This window comes from Pristis pectinata, chromosome 8, assembly GCF_009764475.1.
Source record: "Pristis pectinata isolate sPriPec2 chromosome 8, sPriPec2.1.pri, whole genome shotgun sequence".
In the NCBI taxonomy this organism is placed as follows: Eukaryota; Metazoa; Chordata; class Chondrichthyes; order Rhinopristiformes; family Pristidae; genus Pristis; species Pristis pectinata.
Genome location: NC_067412.1, coordinates 35,719,939 through 35,741,510, shown reverse-complemented (window position 1 = coordinate 35,741,510; position 21,572 = coordinate 35,719,939). Strand labels below are relative to the sequence as shown.

Sequence of the window (21,572 nt, the reverse complement as noted above, 5' to 3'; positions counted from 1 at the left end):
GACTCTCACTCTAGTCCAGATTCCTTCATCTCCTTAAGATACTGCTTCACAGTGGAGATCCTCTCTCCTGTCGCTCAACTATGAATCTTCGCTACTAAGGTGCTGATTCCCACTGCTGGACTTTCTCCTCTGCTGAAGGTGTTGACTCTCAATGGGGTACACGCCTCTGTTCTAAAGATGTTCTCGTTTGGTTAAGGATCCCCTTCTCTCCACAATGGGAATGATTTAGTCTGTTGGGGTTCTCTACAATGGAAGAGAAAGGGAAGGAATTTAATTCCGTACAATTGGGCTGAATGGGAAGGTGCTTCCATAACTAAGATTCCCAACGAATCCAGTATTCATTCACCATTTGGGATCTTATCCATCTAACGTAAGAGGTATGCAAGCAGCAAGACCCAATAGTTGTAAAAGAGACAGCTGCAAATCTTGATAAGTGTAACGTTCAAGGTGATGGGAAGTCTATCTCCTTATCAACTTTCTGAGATTATCATCAGTTTGTCCCACAACCCAGATCTGACTGAGCTTCCCGCCACTCCCCATCATGGGAGATGTTGCAACTTGTCTGATAAGGTCAGCAACTAGAACCTTGGACATCAAGAACGTCTTTGAGCATCGCCTTCAGTGTGCAGCCAGCATTGAGCGATGCTCCACAGCAAGGAGGAACCATCAGTCCTCTGAAGATTCAACCTGATACACACAATTGCGTGAATCTCTCTGCTCTCAGCAGTAACTATTATTGCAGGCTGGAACGGTAGGGGCAGAGCGGAAGGGGAGTTAATGACCAGTGAACTAGATTGAGATACATGGCTATTTCTCATATTTTCATATTCCCTTATGACATATGAGGCCATTTGGCCCATCAAGCCTATGCCAACTCTCAGAGAAATCTCATTCCCTCACTTTTTTCCCCATGACCTTTTCTCTAACATATACCCAGTAATACACAATCTGACTTTCCCAGCAGCCACCTAAACCAGTAGAAATTTACAATAACATATTAACCTAACACCAGCATGAACTTGGGATGTCAGAGGAAACTGGAACACCCAGTGGAAACGCACACCAACACAAGGAGAGCTGCAAACTCCACACAGACAACACCAGAGTCAGGATCGAATCCGAGTGGCAGTAGTGAGACAACTGTACTACCTGCAGTGCCACTGTAGCACCCAACTGAGGAAAGGATATCATATACAATCTTCAGAAAATGTCAAATTATACATTATGTTTGCGGATAACACGAAAATTGGTGGTTCATTGCTAGTGCGGAGGACATTCTTAGGTCAGAGAACAATATTGATTAGCCAGTAAGTTGGGCGGAACAATGGCAGATGGAACTTAATGCAATTAAGTTTGAAGTGACGCATTTTGGGAGGTCTAATAAGGGTAGGAAATATATCATGAATAGTAGGGTGCAGGGAGTACTGAGGGACTGAGGGACCTTGGTGTACAAGTCCATAGCTCTCTAAAGACAGTAGCACAGGTAGGTAAGGTGGTGAAGGTGGTATACAGAACACTGGCCTTCATTAATCGGGGCAAAGATAAGAGCATACTGGTCATGGTATAACTTTATAAGACTTTGTTTAAGCTGGAATATTTGTGTGCTCTCTGGTCACCACACTATAGGAAGGATGTGATTACACTGGAGAGAGTGCTGAGGAGATTTACCGGGATGTTGCCTGGGATGGAATGTTTCAGTTATGAGGAGACACTGGATGGGCTGGGCTTGTTTTCCTTGGAGTAGAGGAGGCTGAGGGACTATCTGATAGAGGAATAAAAAATTATGAGGGGCATAGGTAAGGGTTAATGGTGAGAAATGTTTCCCAATATTGGAGACACCTAAATCCAGAGGGCAATAGGTATAAGGCGCGGAGTAAGAAGGCTAGAAGAGGTCTCAGGAAATTTTCTTTCACCCAGAGAGTGACTGCAATGTGGAACACACTGCCTGATAAGGTGATGGAAGCAGATACTCTCACATCATTTAAAAACTATCTGGATAAGCACTTGAATTGCCAAGGCATTGAAGGCTACAGATCAAGTACTCGTAAATGGGATTGGTATAGATGAACAAAAAACAGAATGTGTCCATTGCAACCATCAAGTCTTATCTACACTAATGGAGACACAGAGACTGCAGATGCTGGAATCTGGAGCAAACTGGAGGATGCTGGAGGAACTCAGTGGGTCAGGCAGCGTATGTGGAGGGAAATGAACAGTCGATGTTTCAGGTCGAGACATCAACTGTCCACTTGGTCCATCTGGATCAGATGAAGGGTCTCGACCCGAAATGTTGGCTGTCCATTTCCCTCCACATACGCTGCCTGACCCACTGAGTTCCTCCAGCATTCTCCAGTTTATTCCAGATTCCAGCATCTGCAGTCTCTGCGTCTCCATTAGTGTAGATAAGACTTAATGGTTACAATGGGCACAGTGAGCCGAAGAGCCTATTTCTGTGCTGTATGACTCTATGATCCTTTGATTAGAAATGAGTGGGAAAGAGAGGATCTATTTCATTTGTCTGGTTTCTGGGAGAGGAAGGAATTGTGGCATTGGAATGGGTTCTAACTGACCTGCAGTCAGACTGTGGGATGTTTTTCCAAAACCTCCCAAGGCATTTTACAGCAATGAGGTACTTCTGAAGTATGGCCACTGGTTCAGTGCAGGAAATGCAGCAGCCAATTTGTGCACAATGCTCTCACACACAACAATGTGATATTTTAGAAATGTTGATTGAGTGATCAATATTGTTTAGGATTTCAGGTGGAATTCTCTGATCTTTCTTCCAAAGAAGGCCCTGCGGTCATTTGTGTGAACAGACAGGGTTGCCGTTTAACTTCATCGGAAAGACACTACCTCTTTCGGTGCTGGAGTAGATTTTCAAGTCTCCAGAGTGAGATATGAACTAGGAAACTTTACCTGATCAAGGAGAGGCAGCACAGATTCATAATGGATGAATCACATCTGCCAGATGTGGTCAGATTTTGTGAAAAGTTGACAAAGTATTGTACCAGAGAATACCTTTGAGTTCTATTTGTTTGAACTTCCAAGGGCATTTGATGAAGAAAGTTTCTAAAGACGAAGTTCATGAAATTAATGGAAAGTCCTTGACCAGTTAGGATAAGGGCGTAAGTGTCCACTGGCATTGTGCACTCATTCGTAAACAAGGTAGATGAAGGGTTTGCTAAATACACAAGCGACGTGGCATTATAAACCACGTCTCTGGATGTACATTAGGTTACAAAGAGATGTTAATCAATTATGTGAGTGAACAAAACCATGGAATGTAGATCTAAATATAGTCAAACATTGAGCCATCTAGTTTGGATCTGAAAATCATTGAACAGAGGACTGAAAAGCTATAAACAGTGGAGGAGACTTAGGAATCCATGTTATCAGGTCCTGGACAGAACAAAAAGCGATCAGAAAGGCTACTGGTTTTCTGACTATAGCTGACAGACTCTCATACGGGGGCGGAGGGTGGGTGGTTAGAAGGTATGCTGCAACTACCCAAAACCTGCCCAGCTTGCAGTACTGAGTACTGAGCACCACACTTTAGGAAGAATACATTGGTCGGGGTTATCGGGGTTAATCAATGTGTTAAGTTTTTTTAACTGACCTACTTGGTGGAGAACGTGGGAGCTGGAGAGATTAACCCTGATAACTGCAGCATTCCAAGGGTTACAGTGCAAGGTGAGATTACAGAAATAGGGGTTATAGGTAAAGGACGGAGCAACAGATATTTAAGGGCATTATGGAGGACTGATAAGATTGACAGGTGTCACTTACTCTAGTTATTATAGGGAGCACTGTATACAAAAATAGTTCCAGGTCTTTCAGGAATGAAGTTATGGAACACCCTATAAACAAACAAAAGAAGATCTGGAACTTTCTTCCACAAATCATAACTGATGCCAGATCAGTTACTAATTTTAGAATTGCTTGTTTTCATTTATGGGACGTTGGTGTCCTGGTAAGATTCTTTTTGGTGGCAAAATGAATTAAGGCGGAGTGTACAAAGCCATGATCTCAATGAATGGGCTGGAGGAACTAAATGGCCTCATAATGTAACTCACAAGATGTAATTTGCACTAAATTTGTGGCAGGTGATAGTTGTGGCAAACCTGCCATCTGCTGGTGGGACTGAATACTGCAGGTAGCTGAAGATAGCACAAAACTTGTCCAGCAGTCAGAGGATCTGGATTCTGTTTTAAAATAGGGAACGAGGGAAAATCAATAGATATAACAATATGGACTTGATTAAGCCCTTCATATGGGTGACTCAGTGGTGCAAAAGTTAGCACTGCTGCCACACACATCTCCAGGGACATGGGTTCAATCCTGACCTCAACTGCTGTGTGGAATTTGCGTCTACTCCCTGTTCCTGCTTGTGTTTCTGATAGGTGTTCTGGTTTCCTCCCACATCCCACAGACCTTCTGTGGGTTAACCAGCTACTGAAAAAAATAAACCCCTTTGTGCAGATGTGGTAAAAGGGGAGTGGATGGGCATGTGGGAAAAATAAGGTGCAGTGGTACAGGGAAGTGAGAAGAAGGGTGATGGAGCTGATGGGATTGTTCTATGAGGAGCCGGCATGGACTTGATGGCCCAAATGGCCTCCTTCTATGTTGTTGTAAAAAGGAACAAACAATAGGTAAGCAAAGCAGATGGAACTGAAGTCAGTTAAGAAATTGACTGAATAGCAGGAGACAGAATTTAGGAATAATGGACAGATATTAAACCAGCAAAATACAACTAGTGGGAATGTGTTGGGTGCGATGAAGGGCCAGGTTATCGGAAGCTAAAGGTGAGAACAGACCAGTATTTCAATGGTTGGAGAGAGGTGAAATGGAGATGCCTTCATCTATGCTTGATGATTAAAGGTTGCAGATTGTGGAGGAGGTGTGACCAAGGTGGAAGGATTGCCATGATTTTGATGAACGTTAATTGAAAAACTGAGATGCAAAGAGCAGGGAGATTATAGGGTGAACACACTGGACCCTGGAATAAATATTTAGAAGAGGGTTCCAACCATTGTGCAGTCAGTAAAATAGAGTGGTAGAACATCAGTTGCAAACTGTGAGGAATAATCACTGACAAACTCACTGCTGAGACTAGTTACTACCAGTCAAAATGAGAAATCCCCACTGGATTCTACTGTGACGTGAGTATAGGGATATTACCCCATTCAATAATACCTGACCATCAAAGCCCTTCAAATAAGAACAACAACAGCAGCTGAAAATCAAAAATTTGTGGGTGCTGGAAACCTGAAATAACACCAGATATTGCTGGAAGCACTCAGCAAGTCAGGCAGCGTCTGTTTCTCTCTCCATGGATGCTGCCCGATCTGTTGAGCATCTCCAGCACTTTCTACTTTTATGACAGCAAAAGCAGGGTTTGCTTTTAGAGAGAAAGAAGACATTTTACACTCAAAATGAGTCTGGCAAATAGCTATCCCTGAGTTTTTGGAGCAATCCTTCCTGTGTTGCAGCAGGTTCAATGAAACGTCAGGTTTTGTGCCCCTGCCTTCATATTGTAGAATCCCATCTTCTGAAACCCCCCTTTAAATGTATGGTGGATGATTACCGTGAAATTTCCTCCATGTTCCACAAACAACGGCTTGAAGAATGGAGCTGGGTCAGGAGTAATCACCCACAGTTTCTTCCATAGTCTATAAAAGGAGATGACTGAGTGAGAGAAAGGCACACACAAAGAATGTATTTCTATTTTACATGCAGCACACAATTAACTACTTTCTAACGTAAGCCACGCAAGCAAACACATACTCAATGGTTGACAGCAAACTGTAAATCAGGAAATAACAGAAGGAATAAACTCTTTCATTGGGCACCTATTGAAACCCATCAGACAGGACAAAGCCCTGGAAAAGTCATTGGTGGTGGGATGAGGGAGTGAGAGGTCAGATGGCTGCAGAAATAGAGTCAAATAGAGATACAGCACAGAAACCTGCCGAGTCTGTGCCAACCGTCAGGTATCCCATTTTACATTAATCCTACTATAACCCATTTCTCCCCACATTCCCATCAATTTCTCCTACTATACTCTACCACTCATCTGCACACCAGGTGCAATTTACACACAGTGAGAGAAACTCCGCAGAGACAGCACTGCAGATCTTTCCTCCCTTGTAGACCCTTCAGGACTCTGGAATTCCAGAGCTGACCTGTGTGCCAGATTTTTCAGTTGTCCTCTATTAAGGTAGTGAGATGCCGAATGTTACATAGAATCACCAGCACAGAAAGAGGTCATTGAGCCAAATATTCCATGTAGATGTTTATGCTCCTGTGAAGCGTCCTCTCATTCCATCCTCCTCACCCATCGCCATCTATTCCATTCTTTTCGTCCTTATGTTTACCCAACATCCCCTTAAATCCATCTCTTCCACGTTCTGAGCATCCTCTGGATAACAAGGTTTCTTCTGAATTATCCACTGGTTTTCTTGTGATTGTCTTACACTGGCAGCTCCTTGCCTTGCTCACACCAACAAGTGAACGCATGGCCTGTGTCAATTAAAAGCCTTTCATAACAGCCATTACTTTTGAACAGAAGGGAGACAGTATGTTCATCCTTTCCACTCGATACCATTTGGTAAATACTTTTGAACCTTCTCTAGTGCCTCGGTAACCCTCTTATAACATAGCAGCTAGAATAGGTCATAAAATTCCATAAGGTATAACCAAGTTGTCATACAAGTTTAAACTAACCTCTACTTTTTAATTCTAGAATTAGATCCTGGTATCTGTTTTATTTTTATATCCTTGTTAACTTACAAAGTACTTTTAGCGATTTGCGTATTTGAATTCCCCGATTCCTTTGCTCTTTTCTGCCATTTTAATCCTAATTTTTCAACCTTTTTTTCTTTCCCAGACATCTAAAGTGACAGAGCCAACCTGCTGTTTGGCACTGCTGCCCACAATCCCCACATGCTGGCACATAGCTGGGCCAGATGCAGGAAGCCTCTACAGCCTTGAAGCAGGTAGCAGAGTCTAGATCAGGTCTAGCCTTGAGCAGAGTAACGCAGAGACTCCATCACTGGACCGTCCCTGACTAGCTTTGCTTCTGTTACGGTGGCAAGTGACTAATAGTTTTTACTAGTCTCTGGCATTCAGAGTCATTTAAAGACTATTAAAATTGATGTAAATAATTTTTACATAAAAGAATTATGCTAAATCCTTCTACAAATAAAAAGTTAAATGAATTAAAAATGTTCAGGAATAATTAAATGTGTCTTTCCTTTTACCTGCTATTCCACAGGTGTCCCACATCCTGCACCAAGATTGACTGGTTAGGATTGGCAAGGCGATTCCCAGATAATGCTGAGGAATCCCAGCCATTGAGCGTAGATGTGGTGTCATCAGTAAGTCTCAGACCCGTAGAACACGTGTGCAAGCCCAGGACCCCTGTGTGAATGGCTGAACACATCCGTGGAGAAAAGCAGGCGGTCAACATTTCGGGTCAGGACCCTCTTCTCCTGACCAGAGATGTTGACCGCCTGCTTTTCTCCACAGATGCTGCCTGGCCTGCTGAGTTCCTCCAGCATCATCGTGTTTTTCATCTAGATTCCAGCATCTGCAGTCCTTTGTTTCTCCAGCTTCCTTCAGTGTTGCCAGCCACAGCCAGCACAACTTACCCACTACCTCCCACTTACCTGTTTCCAGCTGTAGGCCCATGCTGCAAGTTTATTCCTGCAGACTTCTAAACTGTTGCAGCCCTCCTCAATACTGACTATCTACCTTCCACATCCTCACCCCAATCCTCCAAGTTAGTAGCATCTGCGATTTTAGAAATGGTACTTATGATTCCAAGATCTAATTTATTAGATTGTGAGTAACAATGGTCCCAGCATTGATCCCTGTGGGAACTCACTTTCCAACTTCTGCTACTCTGCAGTCTAATTTTCACCTCTTCTATTTTGTATCCTTTAGTTCTAGTCCCCAATCCTCCAACCAGTTTATTCACCTTTTACTTGGCACTTTTTGGAAATGTAGAGATAATTCCATTTGCATTGCTCTTGTCTACGTTCTCTATTACCGCTTAAAAAAATTCACTGACTGGTTGAAGAACTCCTATCCTCGTGTAACCCAAGCTCATTCTCATTCTTAGCACGGATCATGCTGAGAAATGTTGTCAATTCCGCATTTTAACCGCTGATAATCCCTGCATGGTTTGCCACTCACAATCATCTTGCAGTTTGGCACCTGATGTTGGACTCTCAGCAAATCCAACACAGAAGAGCAAAGTTGCTGAAGTCTTACCCCAGCTTCCCCCACGCCACCCCCATGTAAGGTACTTATTGGAGGAAATCTGCAAAATAACTTGTGACAGATTGGAAATGACAAATGAAGAGCTTCATCATTCACTTCATTGGATATTTGGTTCTCTATTATGTCAATAATAAATATGGTGAATGATTGCAAACACCTTCACTTGTACCCTGATAACTTGGGAACCAGCCGTTTATACCACTCTGTGTCCTGCTGCTTGGCCAATTCCCCAGTCAGGCCAGTAACTGGCCTTCGCTACCATGAGCTTCAGCTTTGCCTGTCATGGAAAGTTGCAAAATGCCTTCCAGAAGTCCATATAAGAAAGATCCTAGGCACTCCTGTCCACTAACTTTGTTAACTCTGAAAAGAATTAGGTCAGTTTTGTCAGGCGTAACTGAGAGTACAGGAAGGAGTAGACCATCCAACACCTTTTAGTAAGGACATAGCTGATCTGATCTTTGGCGTCAACTTCACTTTCCTGTCCTTTACAAGAGGGTAGTGAGGTTGTGGAATTCAGACCCAGAGATGGCTGAGGCTGAGACCTTGGGAGCAAGTTAAAGAGATGGCTATTGGAAGTGGATATAAAAAACAATGAAACAGGTTGAGTCGGTGGGATTAGCACAGTGCTCCAGTGGGGAATGAAAAAAAATCAGCAAAATGGATAGGGCTAAACATCTTGTTGGTATCTCTGAAATCAAAACAGGCAGCATCTGTGGATAGAGAAAAGGAATTAATGTTTCGGTAAAGATCCTTCAGTAGATCGGAACTACATTTCTGTTTTTATTTCAATTTTCCAGAATGCAGTTTTTTTTTACTTTTATTTACCGTTGGTATTTCTGTACTGAATTACAGTAAGCTACTGTGGGACCTGGGGGATTGAGCAGATGTGACTTGCTGTTTCTTTGAGGTTGGTGCCACAGCTGCAAAACATTATTTTTAGAATCTATATGCTCTGCTCGTAATTCTGTTTTTTTACATTAAGTCATGAAAATCTTCCTGTGGAAATGTGATTGAGCAAAAGCGAAAGGGTGTGGGGAGGGAGAATCCAGCAGGTCTCTTTAATAGAAATGCTATAGCAGGCTCTATTTTTCCGCTCTACATCATCCATCCTGTTGCCACAGCTCAAGTTTAGAACTTTACTTCCCCTAAATGCTTCTGTGGTTGGTGTGCGACACACCAACACACATATCCCTTAAATCCCCAAGTAGCAGCACACGTATGCAGTGGAGTCAAGGGCAATAACATTGGCTTTAGTTCCACTGGGTTCAGCAAGGAATATCATTTCCAGCTTCTGATCTGGACTGCTCCACTTCTCCCACTTGGAAATTAATGTGTGGTTCTCATTTGAGAGTAGTATTGTTCTGAGCTGTGAGGTCCCCATAGTAAAATACCACATCAACAGCACTGTTGAATTCACAGAGGAGAAGGAAAGCTTGATCCATTGGAATTCAATACAAGAAGAGTGAATTCCTGGGATTATCCATATCGGGAGTGAATGGGAAGGAATTATGTTATTGGGATTCTGTGCAATGGGAATGAATGCAAAGTAATTTGTTTGTTAGTATATTATGTAGTTGGAGTGAGTAGGAAGGGGATTGGTTTAATGGGATTCTAAGGAATGGGAGTGAATGGGAGGGAGAGTTTGTTTGGGATTTTGTATAATGGGAGTGAAAGGGAAGGGGTTGGTTTAGTTGGATTCGGTACAATGGGAATGAATGGGAAGGGGGTGGGTGTATTGGGATTCTGTGCAATAGGAGTGAATGGAGAGGAGGTTGGCTTACATATGATGAGCATTGGTCGGCTCTTGGACTGTACTCACTGGAGTACAGAAGAATGAGAGGGGACCTCATAGAAACATTTAGAATGTTGAAAAGACTGGACAGAGTAGATGTGGCTAAGCTGTTTCCCTTGGTGGGTGAGTCCAGGACTAGAGGGGACAATCTTAGAATTAGAAGGTACCTGTTTAAGACAGAGATGAGGAGAAATTTCTTTAGCCAGAGGGTAGTGAAATTATGGAATTCTTTGCCACGTACAGAGGTGGAGGCCTGATGATTGGAGGCGTTTAAGGGGGAGATTGATAGGTATCTAATTAGTCAAGGTATCAAGGAATATGGGGATAAGGCCAGAAATTGGGGCTAGATAGGAATAGTATTAATTTAGCTCATGGAGCAGACTCGATGGGCTGAATGGCCTACTTCTGCTCCTTTGTCTTGTGATCTTATGATCTTGTTGGATTCTGTGCAATGGGAGTGATTGGCAAGGAGTTAGCTTACAAGGATTCAATGCAGTGGAGGTGAATGGGAAGGACAGTTTATTGGGGTTTATTAGGGTTCTGTACAATGCGATACATGAAGAGTGGTTGGATTATTAGGGCTCTTCACAATGATACTTGAGATGTTTTTGTTTTCTGCAATGAATGGAAAGTGATCTATTTCATCCAAGATCAGATGAGCTCATGCAGTGTTACAGGGTCCTCACAGATGTGCACAAACTTTCCAATGGAAGTGGGGGGATGGGAGATGCTAGGTGATCAGGACCAAGAACCTTGTGAACACTGAGGGCAATTATGGAATTAACAGCCAAACCTCATTAAATGATGGAACAACAGACTTTCTAACATAAACTGGATGGCTCTGCAATGTTAAGAGAGGAGAATATAGCTTGGCTTCTGATGTTAAAAAGAGCTTGTGGAAGAAAAGCCCACAGGCGTAATATCAGAACATAAGAAAGAAGATCATGAATAGCTCATTCAGTTCTTCAACCATTCAGTAAGATCCCATCCCACACTATTCCCTGTTCCAAAATTCTACCCATCTCTGCCTTGAATAAATTTAAGGAATGAGCATGCACAAGGTTCTGGGGCGCAGCGTTCCAAAGATTCATGACCCATTGAGTTACATACAAACACAGAAAACAGGAGCAAGGGTTGGCCATTCAGCTCTTCAAACCTGCTCCACCATTCAATATGACAATTGGCTGATTATCCAAATTCTGTACCTTATTCCTGCTTCCTCCCCATATTCCTTGATCTTTTTAGCCTTTAGAACTAAATTTAACTCCTTCTTGAATATATTTAATTACTTGGCCTCAGCTGCATTCTGCAGTAGAGAATTCCATAGGTTCACCATCTTCTGGGTGAAGAAATCTCCCCTCATCTCAGTCCTAAGTGGCTTATCCCATTTCCTTAGGCGGTGATCCCCGGTTCTGGACGTCCTTTCTACATCTAGTCCATCCTATTAGGATTTTATAAGGTTCAATGAGGTCCCCTCTCATTCTTCCAAACTCCAGTGAATATAAGCCCAATCATTCCAATCTCTCTTCATATGTCACTCTTGATATCCCAGGGATCAGTCTGGAGAATCTTGGCTGCACTCCCTCCATAGCAAGGTCATCCTTCCTCAAATAAGGAGACCAAAACTGCAGACAAGAGTGAAGGTGTGACCAGCAAGACTCTGTATAAGTTATGAAATTTCTCCTTCTCTCAATGTTTTAAAGCAGCCAAGTCCTTACAATGTGACAACGAGACATTGACAAATGTCCGAACATCTTGATGGAAACGACAGCCAGATCAACCCGGGCTTTGTGCCTTCACCAGCTGTTGCTGGGAGTTATAATCAATGAGACTTGTGCTGCTCTGGGCTTCACCGATCAGCTTGAAGCTGCAACCTTAGCAGAGGTTTGTGCAGCAGGATCTGCTCCTGATGACAGCAAGTTCAGCAGCAAGCTAACTAGTGACTCTAGCTGGCAAGCAGCTAAGGCAAAATCTTGAGCCAACACATCTTAAATCAGAAGTCAGAAATGGAAGTTGAACAGCCAGTCTTCCTCTCTGAAACCAGTTACTAATAAAGTGAGTGCTACAAACTACACCACGAAATTTCCCTTGCCGACTGGAGATGAATTACTCTGGAGAAGGGAGGAGAATCTCCTACAACAAGATCCAGCCTGATTTTCTCTTCATTCTCTAACCTTATTATCACAAGCTCCGTAATCCCAGAGGAAGAAGCTGGCAATAGCTGCTCTGCAAGTTTTCATCCCCAGACAGAGCAGTGCCAATTTGTACCTGGTGTTCACCTATGGAAGTCTGCAATACACTGTGCTTTGGAAGTGGAAAGGCATGCCAAGGCTCTTCACAGCAGCGTAATGAAACAAAACTGGAGCCAAAAGAAGAATCCATTAAGAGGGATAAACTAACATCTTCATCTAAACGAGTTAGGCTTGAACAAGTGTCTTAAAGGAAAAGAGGAGAATGGAGCTTGCAGACAGGACAGCTGAAAGCTTAGACCCCAGAGGTTCAGCCAAGGGAATAGGTAACAGACAAGGAGGTGGATGAATGCAAAGTGTTGAAGGGTTTGTAGGCCTGAGTGAGATTACAGAGATGGAATGAGGCAAGACATGCTGTACGGAAAGCAATCTAGGAGTCAACAGCTCAACTCCTTTTACTCAGAACGTTGATGCTTTTCAATACCACCAAAATGTTACAGTCGTTAAATGCATAAATTGAAAGAAGTAATAGAGACAATTGAATAAAGATGGAATGCAAAATATTTCAGATTCAAGAATTAAATTTACAATAAAATTTCAACAGACCAGTAACATTAATAAAATAGAATGGGTCATGGAGGTTAAGAATCTACAAATTGCTAACATTCCTGAAAGAAACTTCTCCAGAATTAATCTCTATTTAAGATTACTAATTACACCTTCTCCTTTGTTGAATACCATCACCTCCAGTTATTTCTGCAACACTGCAGCAGATATGACAATGGATGAGTTTCCACCCAATCTCATCCCATGCCGACAGCGTCTTCAACGAGACACGCAGACTTAGAGAGAATCTTCAGAGGAACAGAGAGGAGAAGGTGTTGAAGAGAGAGAAGGAGGGTGGGAGCTGGAAAGGGTGAAGATAAAATGGGTGAGGGAGTTTAAATGGGACTGAGAAAGTGTGCAGGAGATCAGGGGTGGGCAAAGAAGGAAAAATGGAAGACTGTGGAATAGAGTGGAGAGGATAGAGACTGGGATAGAGGGAACGTTGGGAAGACAGGAATTTGGAGAGAGGGAGAATAGGAAAGCATGCAAGTAGAGGAGAAAAGAGAGAATTTGAGAGGGTGCAAGGTTGCAGAAGAAGTGATAGGAGGGAGACTGGCAGTATAAGGGAGAGAGGGTAGGAGAGGGCATCAAAAAGAGTGAGGAAATGTTCAGGGGAGAGAGAGGGTTTGAGGAGAGAGAGAGATGTTGGAGAGTGAGCAGAAGAACATGCAGGAGACTTGGAGAGGGTGTCGAAGAGAGTGAATGTGGAAGAGAGAAGATCCAAATGTGAGTTGGTTTGGTGAATGTTTGCTTTGGTAGGTGTTTTTGCAGTCACAGGCAATAGACATACAGGGAGGTATTCCGAAGTTTATGATGAATAGAACAGTAAGTAATATCGCGTCACTTCACCTTCTACCCTCTGATGATGGTGAATGGTCTGCCAGAGTCAAAGGTGAAGGAGATGTATGGTTCTCTTACCTTTCGGGTTTATTGGTCATCACGGCAATGAAAACGAAGATCACAGATACTACCCCACACACAATCATTATCAAAGACACCTGGCCAGTATTGGTTTTACACAAATCTGGAGGGTACAAAAAAAGACAAGTTTCTTGTGATGTTATTGCTATTTTCATTTTTAATGTTGTTTTCTAAGCCGAAGTGCTACCCAGACTTGTTCAGTAATGGATAACCACCACTGTCCTGGGACAATCAAAGTATTTGGCTGGGGAATGCAGACACAGAAGGCAGGAAGGGACGCACAAACATAGAAGTGGGCTCAGCAGTGATGCCTATTGTCAAACAGGCAGCAGACATTCATTGCTTGGGTTCACACGTGAAGAATGCCTGGTTGGATAAGGGATTGACTTTTGAAGACCTGAATCCAAGTGAGACTCAGAGCCGACTGGAGGTACAGCTGAACAGCTGTGGTTAGAGTGAGGCTCTTGAGTATGGCTGAACTCAGCGACCTCTGAGCTTGTTGGCAATCGGAGAACACTGACCAGTAAAGGAGTCAGTGGAGGAGTCAATGCAAGTAGGTCATGGGTCAAGGAGGTAAAACTTAGGAATAGAAGGGAACTGGGAAGTCAGGGAGGAAACCTATCAGCTATGTGGCTAAAGTAAAATTCCCACAATCACTACAGTGTTATCTTCACATCAAGGGAGAAGAACGTGAGGAGTTTCCCTGCCTATCCCATTCCACATTCACTAAAGCAGACCCCACCAGACCTTCTCACCCTACACCACCGCCACCCCCCCCCCCCCCCCCCCCCCGGCTCTAACCTCTTCCTGCCGTCTACCACCTCACATTCCCTACTTTATACCAATGTTCCTTCACGTCTTCTCAAACTCCTCGTCCTCCCTTATTCCTCTTCCGCATCCACAACCCCACTCCCTCACCTTCCACCCCACCCCATCATCCTCTTTCAGCCCCCTCCCCACACCCACTGCTTCCTCTTCCCTCCCCACCCTTCTCTCTGTCCCTAGCAGTCTGCCTTTGGCAGTTCAGATGCACAATGGAGACATCAAGTGCCCCCTCCCCTGATCTTGCATGGCCTCTGACCTGTTTTCCACTTCACCGGGGGACTCCAGTCACTCCAGATCCCCTTATACCCGGAGTTCACGGCAGGCCGGCTGCGGATCTGTGCCACGTGTTCCGTGTCTTCCGCGAGCTCCGAGGCAACCAGCTGGAGAAGCCCCCGGTTACTTTGATCATATTTGGATATCTGGAGCTGCAGATTGAACAGAATAGTTCAATTCATTATTCATCACTTTGCTGGTTTACTTCATCTCATTCAGAATTGGGCAGCTTCTGAACAGTCAATGCTGGATGTGGGAAGCCCCATCAGCCCAGAGTCAAAGGGATTTGAGCAAAAATTCCAAGCTGACACTGCAGTGTAAAACTGAGGGAGTGCTGCACTGCCAGAGGGGCAGTACTGAGGGAGTGCTACACCGTCAGAGGGTCAGTACTGAGGGAGTGCTGCACCGTCAGAGGGGCAGTACTAAGGGAGTGCTGCACTGCCAGAGGGGCAGTACTGAGGGAGTGCTACACCGTCAGAGGGTCAGTACTGAGGGAGTTCTGCACCATCAGAGGGGCAGTACTAAGGGAGTGCTGCACTGTCAGAGGGGCAGTACTGAGGGAGTGCTACACTGTCAGAGGGGCAGTACTGAGGGAGTGCTGCACTGTCAGGCGGGCAGTACTGAGGCAGTGCTGCACTGTCAGAGGGGCAGTACTGAGGGAGTGCAGCACTGTCAGAGGGGCAGTACTGAGGGAGTGCATGTGATGGATATTCACTATCCAGGGTCAGGAGGCTTTTTGCTAAACTCAGCTTTGAAGAAATTGTCAAAGGTTCAAGATGTTTGTTGTTAATCTTTAACTAGAACTCTTTACTTCTTGAGAAACAATACTGTCCAGGCTCAGAAAGCCTATTGTCGACTTAATTGAGACTGCAACCTAATCAGAAGAAACAACATTGTCTATGTCAACCTAAGGCTCCAGCCATTTGACCTGATCGATGCAGTTGTGAAAACATCACATGCAGATGAGGTCGTCACTGGATGACTGGCAAAAAAAGGTATAAATATTCAAATGCAGTGAGGGCGGGGAGGAGTTACAGAGATGAAGACATAGAGTCCACACTTCAGCCTTGACCCAAGAAGGATCTCTTCCCAGAGCCTTCTTTCTGCAACAGACGACATGTTTGTCTGCAACTCTTGGTATGTTTTTCTAGTTTGTATGAACTGTACTTGTGTTTGGAAATCCTTTGTAGAATTACAATCTCTGTTAGAAATTACTCCTCAAAGTATATGTGCTTCTTTTAAATGGAACTAACTGTGTTTAATCAGCTATGTTAGCTGCAAGCATCTCCTCCTTCGTTGGTGGTGGGGGGGGGGGGGGACCCACGGCTCGAAATAGTGATTATTGACAGCTAAATCCCTTCAGTACAGAGGCTAAACTAGTGAAGTAAATTAGTCTAAGCCTTGTCGGTTGATATAGTATAATCTCCCTAAAGTGAGGGTGCTGATAGACACCTATAAGAATTAAGGTCTTGGCTTAAGTTTAGCACTCTAGAACAGGTACACTCAATATCATCACAGCTGCACCGTCAGAGGGGCAGTACTGAGGGAGTGCTGCACCATCAGCGGGGCAGTACTCAGGGAGTGCTGCACCGTCAGTGGGGCAGTACTCAGGGAGTGCTGCACCGTCAGAGGGGCAGTACTGAGGGAGTGCTGCACCGTCAGAGGGGCAGTACTGAGGGAGTGCTGCACCGTCAGAGGGGCAGTACTCAGGGAGTGCTGCACTGCCAGAGGGGCAGTACTGAGGGAGTGCTGCACTGCCAGAAAGGCAATGGTGATGGAGTGCTACGTAGCTTGAGGGACAGTGCGGATCTGTCAGATGGGTAGTACTATGAAGGCAGAGTACTTTAAAAGGGACAGTACTGAGGGAATTTTTAAAATAAATTTTGAGAATCTGGGCATCACTGGCAAGGCCAGCATTTATTGCTCATCCCTAATTGCCCTTGAGAAGGTGAACTCTCTTCTTGAACCACTGCACTCCTTCAGGTGAAGGTACTTCCATGGTGTTAATGGGAAGGATTTAGACCCCATGATGATGAAGGACCAGTGAGATATATTTCCTGTTCAGGTCAGTGTGTGACTCAGAGGGGGAGCTGCATCTGGTGGTCCCCATGTACCTGCTGCCCTTGTCATTCATAGTGGGATTGGGATTGAGATTGGGATTGGGATTGGGAGATTCCACTGGAGTAGCCTGGGCAAGTAATTGTCATGTAATTTGTGAATGGTACACACTACAGTCACTGTGCACTGTTGGTGGTGGGAATGACTGATTGATGAAGTGCCAATCAAGCTGGCTGCTTTGTCTTGGATGGTGTTGAGCTTCTTCAAGTGGGTGGAGTCGCACTCATCAAGGCAAGTGGAGAGTGTTCCATCATGTGCCTTGTAGATAAAGGAAAGGCTCTGGGCGTTAGATGAAGCACTTGCCATAGGATGTTCAGCCTTTGACCTGTCTTATAACCACACTATCCATCTGGCTGGTCCAATTGAGTTTCTGATCAATACTGTCCCTAAGTATATTGATCCCGGGGGACTCAGCGATGGTATTGTCATTGAATGTCAAAGGTTTTGAACTGTTGGATGAGCAATACTGAAGGAGTGCTGGACTATTTGGTGGGTAGCAATGACAGAATGCAGAACTGTCAGGGCTCAGTACTTAGGGATTGCTGCGCTGTTGGAAGGGCAGAATAGAGAGATTACTGCATTGTAGAGGTTATGTAATGAGAGGGCATTGCACTGTCAGAGAGTAAATACTGACGGAGCACTGCTTTTTCATTCAGGCAGTATTAGTAGAGCGCGTCACTCTTTGAGGGACAGCACTGAGGTGGCACTGTATCATTGGACAATTGTAAGGAAATATAACATAGCCTAAGGGGCAGTACTGAGAAAGCAATGCAATACCGAGAGGGCAGGATCGAAGGAGCACTGTGTACCTGGACAGGCTGGATAGTCAGGTGGGTCATACTGAATGATTGTCGTACTGTCAGAGGGGCAGAACCAAGGGAGCACTGCAAGGCACAGCATTGAGGATGTGCTGCACTGTTAAGAGGTAGCACTGTGGGAGAGTGGTGCTGTTGGAATCAGAGTAATGTGGAAGCAGTGCACTCTCAGTGGGCAGTACAAATGAGGATGGAACTGTAGGAGGTGCCACACTAAAGAGGTAGTGCTGTTAGAGGCATCCTCAGTCCCTGGTCCAAATTCACTCTGTTATGGTTTTCATTTTGTTGCCTCTCTTCTATTGAGATGCATAATAGTACAAAATACAGGGAGCATAGTCACAGATTCAATGTGAGGACTGGGGCAGTACCTGAAGCAACCATTAGAGGGGGCATCTTCCCCCCTGTTCCCCTTCCAGCATCCCAAAGGGACTAATCCCTCCAGGAAGTAACCAATCTCTCCAGGAAGGACCGATCCGGCCAGGACACTCTGGACAATTCATCCACCTCCACAGCACCCACCACCTTTCTCACAGCACCTTCCCATACAGCCATAGGAGATGCAAAACCTGCTCCTTTGCCTTTTCCCTTCCAATTTAGTGTACTGCAATCGATGGTCACAGTATGGTCTCCGCTACATCAAGGAAACCAAGAACAGATTAGTCGCCCACTTTGCAGAACACCTCTGTTCAGTCCACAAGGATGACCCTGAGCTTCCAGCTGCCTGTCACTTTAATTTGCCATCCAACTCCCACACTGACCTCTCTTCTTTGGCCTGTTACACTGTTTCCACGAGGCTCAATGTAAACTAGAAGAACAGTGCCCCATTCTATAATGGGGTCTATCTCCTCAGCTGGCAGGTTCAGATTCTATTTGTCTCCTCCTATGTCCGCCTCCCCCCTACACACCTTCACCACCATCCCTCAGCCAGCACCATCACCACCTGTGTCATGCAGTCTCTCCTGACCTCCACACCTTTCCTTTTGTTCTCTTGTCTCTCCCCCAACCTTTCTCTGCAACCTTAAACTTGTTTGGCCTCTAACTACTCCTAGTTCTCATCCACCTGAAGCTTTAGGTCCCTGACTGCTGAGTATTTCTAGCACTTTCAGGTTTTGTTTTACAGATATCCAGCATCTGCAGCATTTTGTTTTTGTATTACTGAGCTAGCGTTGTGCTGTCAGCAAGGCGATACTGAGGAGCTGTCTTTCAGATGAGATGTCTAATATCTAACTCCAAATCATCCACAACTTGCTTTTAGGCCAGCATATCATCTTCGAACCCAGTTCTGAGGCTGTAGACCTAGCAGGAACTAGTTAGTCCTCTGTTGCTTGCTTCAAGACCCTTGGCCAGGAGGAAGTGCCTAAATTAGAACCACAGGGGGATCTTTCAACACTCAGTCCAGTAGATAGATAGATATGTTTATTAGTCACATGTACATAGAAACACATAGTGAAATGCATCTTTTACGTAGAGTGTTGTGGGGGGCAGCCCGCAAGTGTTGCCACGCTGCCGGCGCCAACATAGCTTGCCCACAACTTCCTAACCTGTACGTCTTTGGAATGTGGGAGGAAAGCGGAGCACCCAGAGGAAACCCACATAGACAGGGGGAGAACGTACAAACTCCTTACAGATAGAGGCGGGAATTGAACCCAAGTCGCCCTATCATCTTCTGTTCCAGTCAGAGTTCCCCTTAGTATCTTAAGTCCTATTTCCATATTCATACCACTTTGGTCTTCCTTTTAGCTGCCATCTTACAGAGGGAAGGAGAGCAATGGTAACACCTCCATGTGGCTCTAACCCCAGGGCAAAATGTGGAATACCTGAAGCTACCACTGGAGGGAGCTGCAGGTTGACAGTCACACTTGTAGCTCTTCAACACCATGCACCTGGGATCACCAGATGTTCCAGCACATGCATGGCCGGTCCACACTCATCCCAATGTCCTGCTCTTTCCCCATGTCCTGTTAATAGGCTATCCAGTCTGATGAAAGGTCACTGATCCGAAATGTTTACTCTCTGTCTTTACAGATGCTGCCTGACCCACTGAGTGTTTCCAGCATAAGAACACAGGAGGATAAGGAATAGTGACAGAAGGCCTTATGGCCCCTCAAGCCTATTCCACCATTCAATAAGACCATGGTTGATCTATGTCCTCAGGTCTACTTCCTTGCCGGTTCACCTCAAATCCCCTATGAAGCAAATATCTCAATATTGAATATACTACATGACTCCACCTCCACAGTGCTCTAGGTAGAAAGTTCCAGAGATTCACTATCCCTCTAAAGAAAAAATTCTTATCTCCTCTTAAGTGGGTGACCTCTTATCTGTAAAAATTTTCCCCAGAATGTAGATGACCCCAAGAGAAGACTCAATGGTACCGCCCTCACTGAGCTTCCCCCACCATCTACCCTGTCGAGCCCCCTCAGAATCGTACGTGTTTTAATAAGATCACCTCCCATTCTTCTGGATGGGAATGTGCATAAGCTCAACATGCCCAACCTTTCTTCAAAAAGCAACACCTCCATCTTAGGCGTCAACCTTGAGACCTTCTCTGCTCTGCCTCCAATACCACCTTCTACCCCTTTTTGTATAAGGAGACAAAAACTATGCACAATATGCTAGGTGTGTTCTTGCCAATGCCCGGCACAATTGTAGCAGGACTTGCCTACTTCTAAGCTCCATCCTCTTTGCAATAAAGGCCAATATTCCATTTGCCTTGTTAGTTGCTTACTATGCCTGCATTCTGCTTTCTTGATAATGTGTTCCAACATTTTCCCAATGGCAGATGTCACACTAACTACCCTACAGTTTCCTGTGTCCCTCCTTTCTTCAGAAGGGGCATTACGTGCCCAGTTTTACAGTCCATTGGGAACATTCCAGAATCAGGGGAACTTTGGAAGATCCTAATTAATGCACCTCTTATCTCTGTAGCCATCTCTTTTAATTTTCTCTGGTGATGGTGATTGTGTTAAGTCCCTCCCTCATTAGTCTAATATCTTCCACCATGAAAAGATATACAGACAGGTACATGGATAGGAAGGGTTTAGAGGGATATGTGCCAAATGCAGGGAAACAGGACTGGCTCAAGTAGATAACTTGGTCAACATGGATAAGTTAGGCCGAAGAGCCTGTTTCCATGGTCTATAACTCTACGACAATGTATTTGTTCAAAATCTCTGCTATTTCCTTATTTCCCATTATTAACTCCCCAGAAATGCTCACAGAAGCTCTACCTGTCATCTGGCTTACTCTCACAACCTATTGCCCCTCTCTTCGCTTTTTTAGCCATCTTTTGTTCATTTCTAATGTTTTCCCAATCTTCACAACATTCCGTGCATTTTCTTTTAATTTGATGCCATCCTTAACATTCTAAGTTAGCCACGGATGCATCATCCTTCTCTTACGAGTTTTTATTTCTTAATTGAATATATCTATTGAGAATTATGAAATATTTCCTTCAGAGTCTCCCACTTTGTTTAATTTCAGATTTCTGATATCATCAGTATCTTGTTTTTGTAAGTCGATTCTCCTTACCCTCCCAGATATACTGACATCCAACTGTTTAATCCTTATTTGCAGTCTCTCTCTCTATTTAGATAATAATCCACCTTTTGATTCCTCTTGCCAAAGTGCATGACTTCACACTTTGCCACATTAAACTCCATTTGACAGGTTTTCACCCAATCACTCAATCTATGCTTGTTGCAGGATCACAATGTTCTTATCACAACACGCCCTTTCACCTACTTTCAT

The 21,572-nt window shown here is 44.4% G+C and overlaps 1 protein-coding gene across 3 annotated transcripts in view; it reads right to left on the bottom strand.

Moving 5' to 3' along the window:
* The window catches only part of LOC127573583 (interleukin-21 receptor-like), a 49,848-nt gene that overhangs the window by 9,395 nt on the left and 18,881 nt on the right, over positions 1-21,572 (bottom strand). For all 3 annotated transcript variants that reach the window (XM_052021943.1, XM_052021945.1, XM_052021944.1), the window contains 3 exons: positions 14,873-15,041; positions 13,789-13,894; positions 5,585-5,669 (listed from right to left, as the gene is read on the bottom strand). In XM_052021943.1, the coding sequence (XP_051877903.1) occupies positions 5,585-5,669; positions 13,789-13,894; positions 14,873-15,041 (360 nt within the window). The remainder of the gene's footprint in view (positions 1-5,584; positions 5,670-13,788; positions 13,895-14,872; positions 15,042-21,572) is intronic.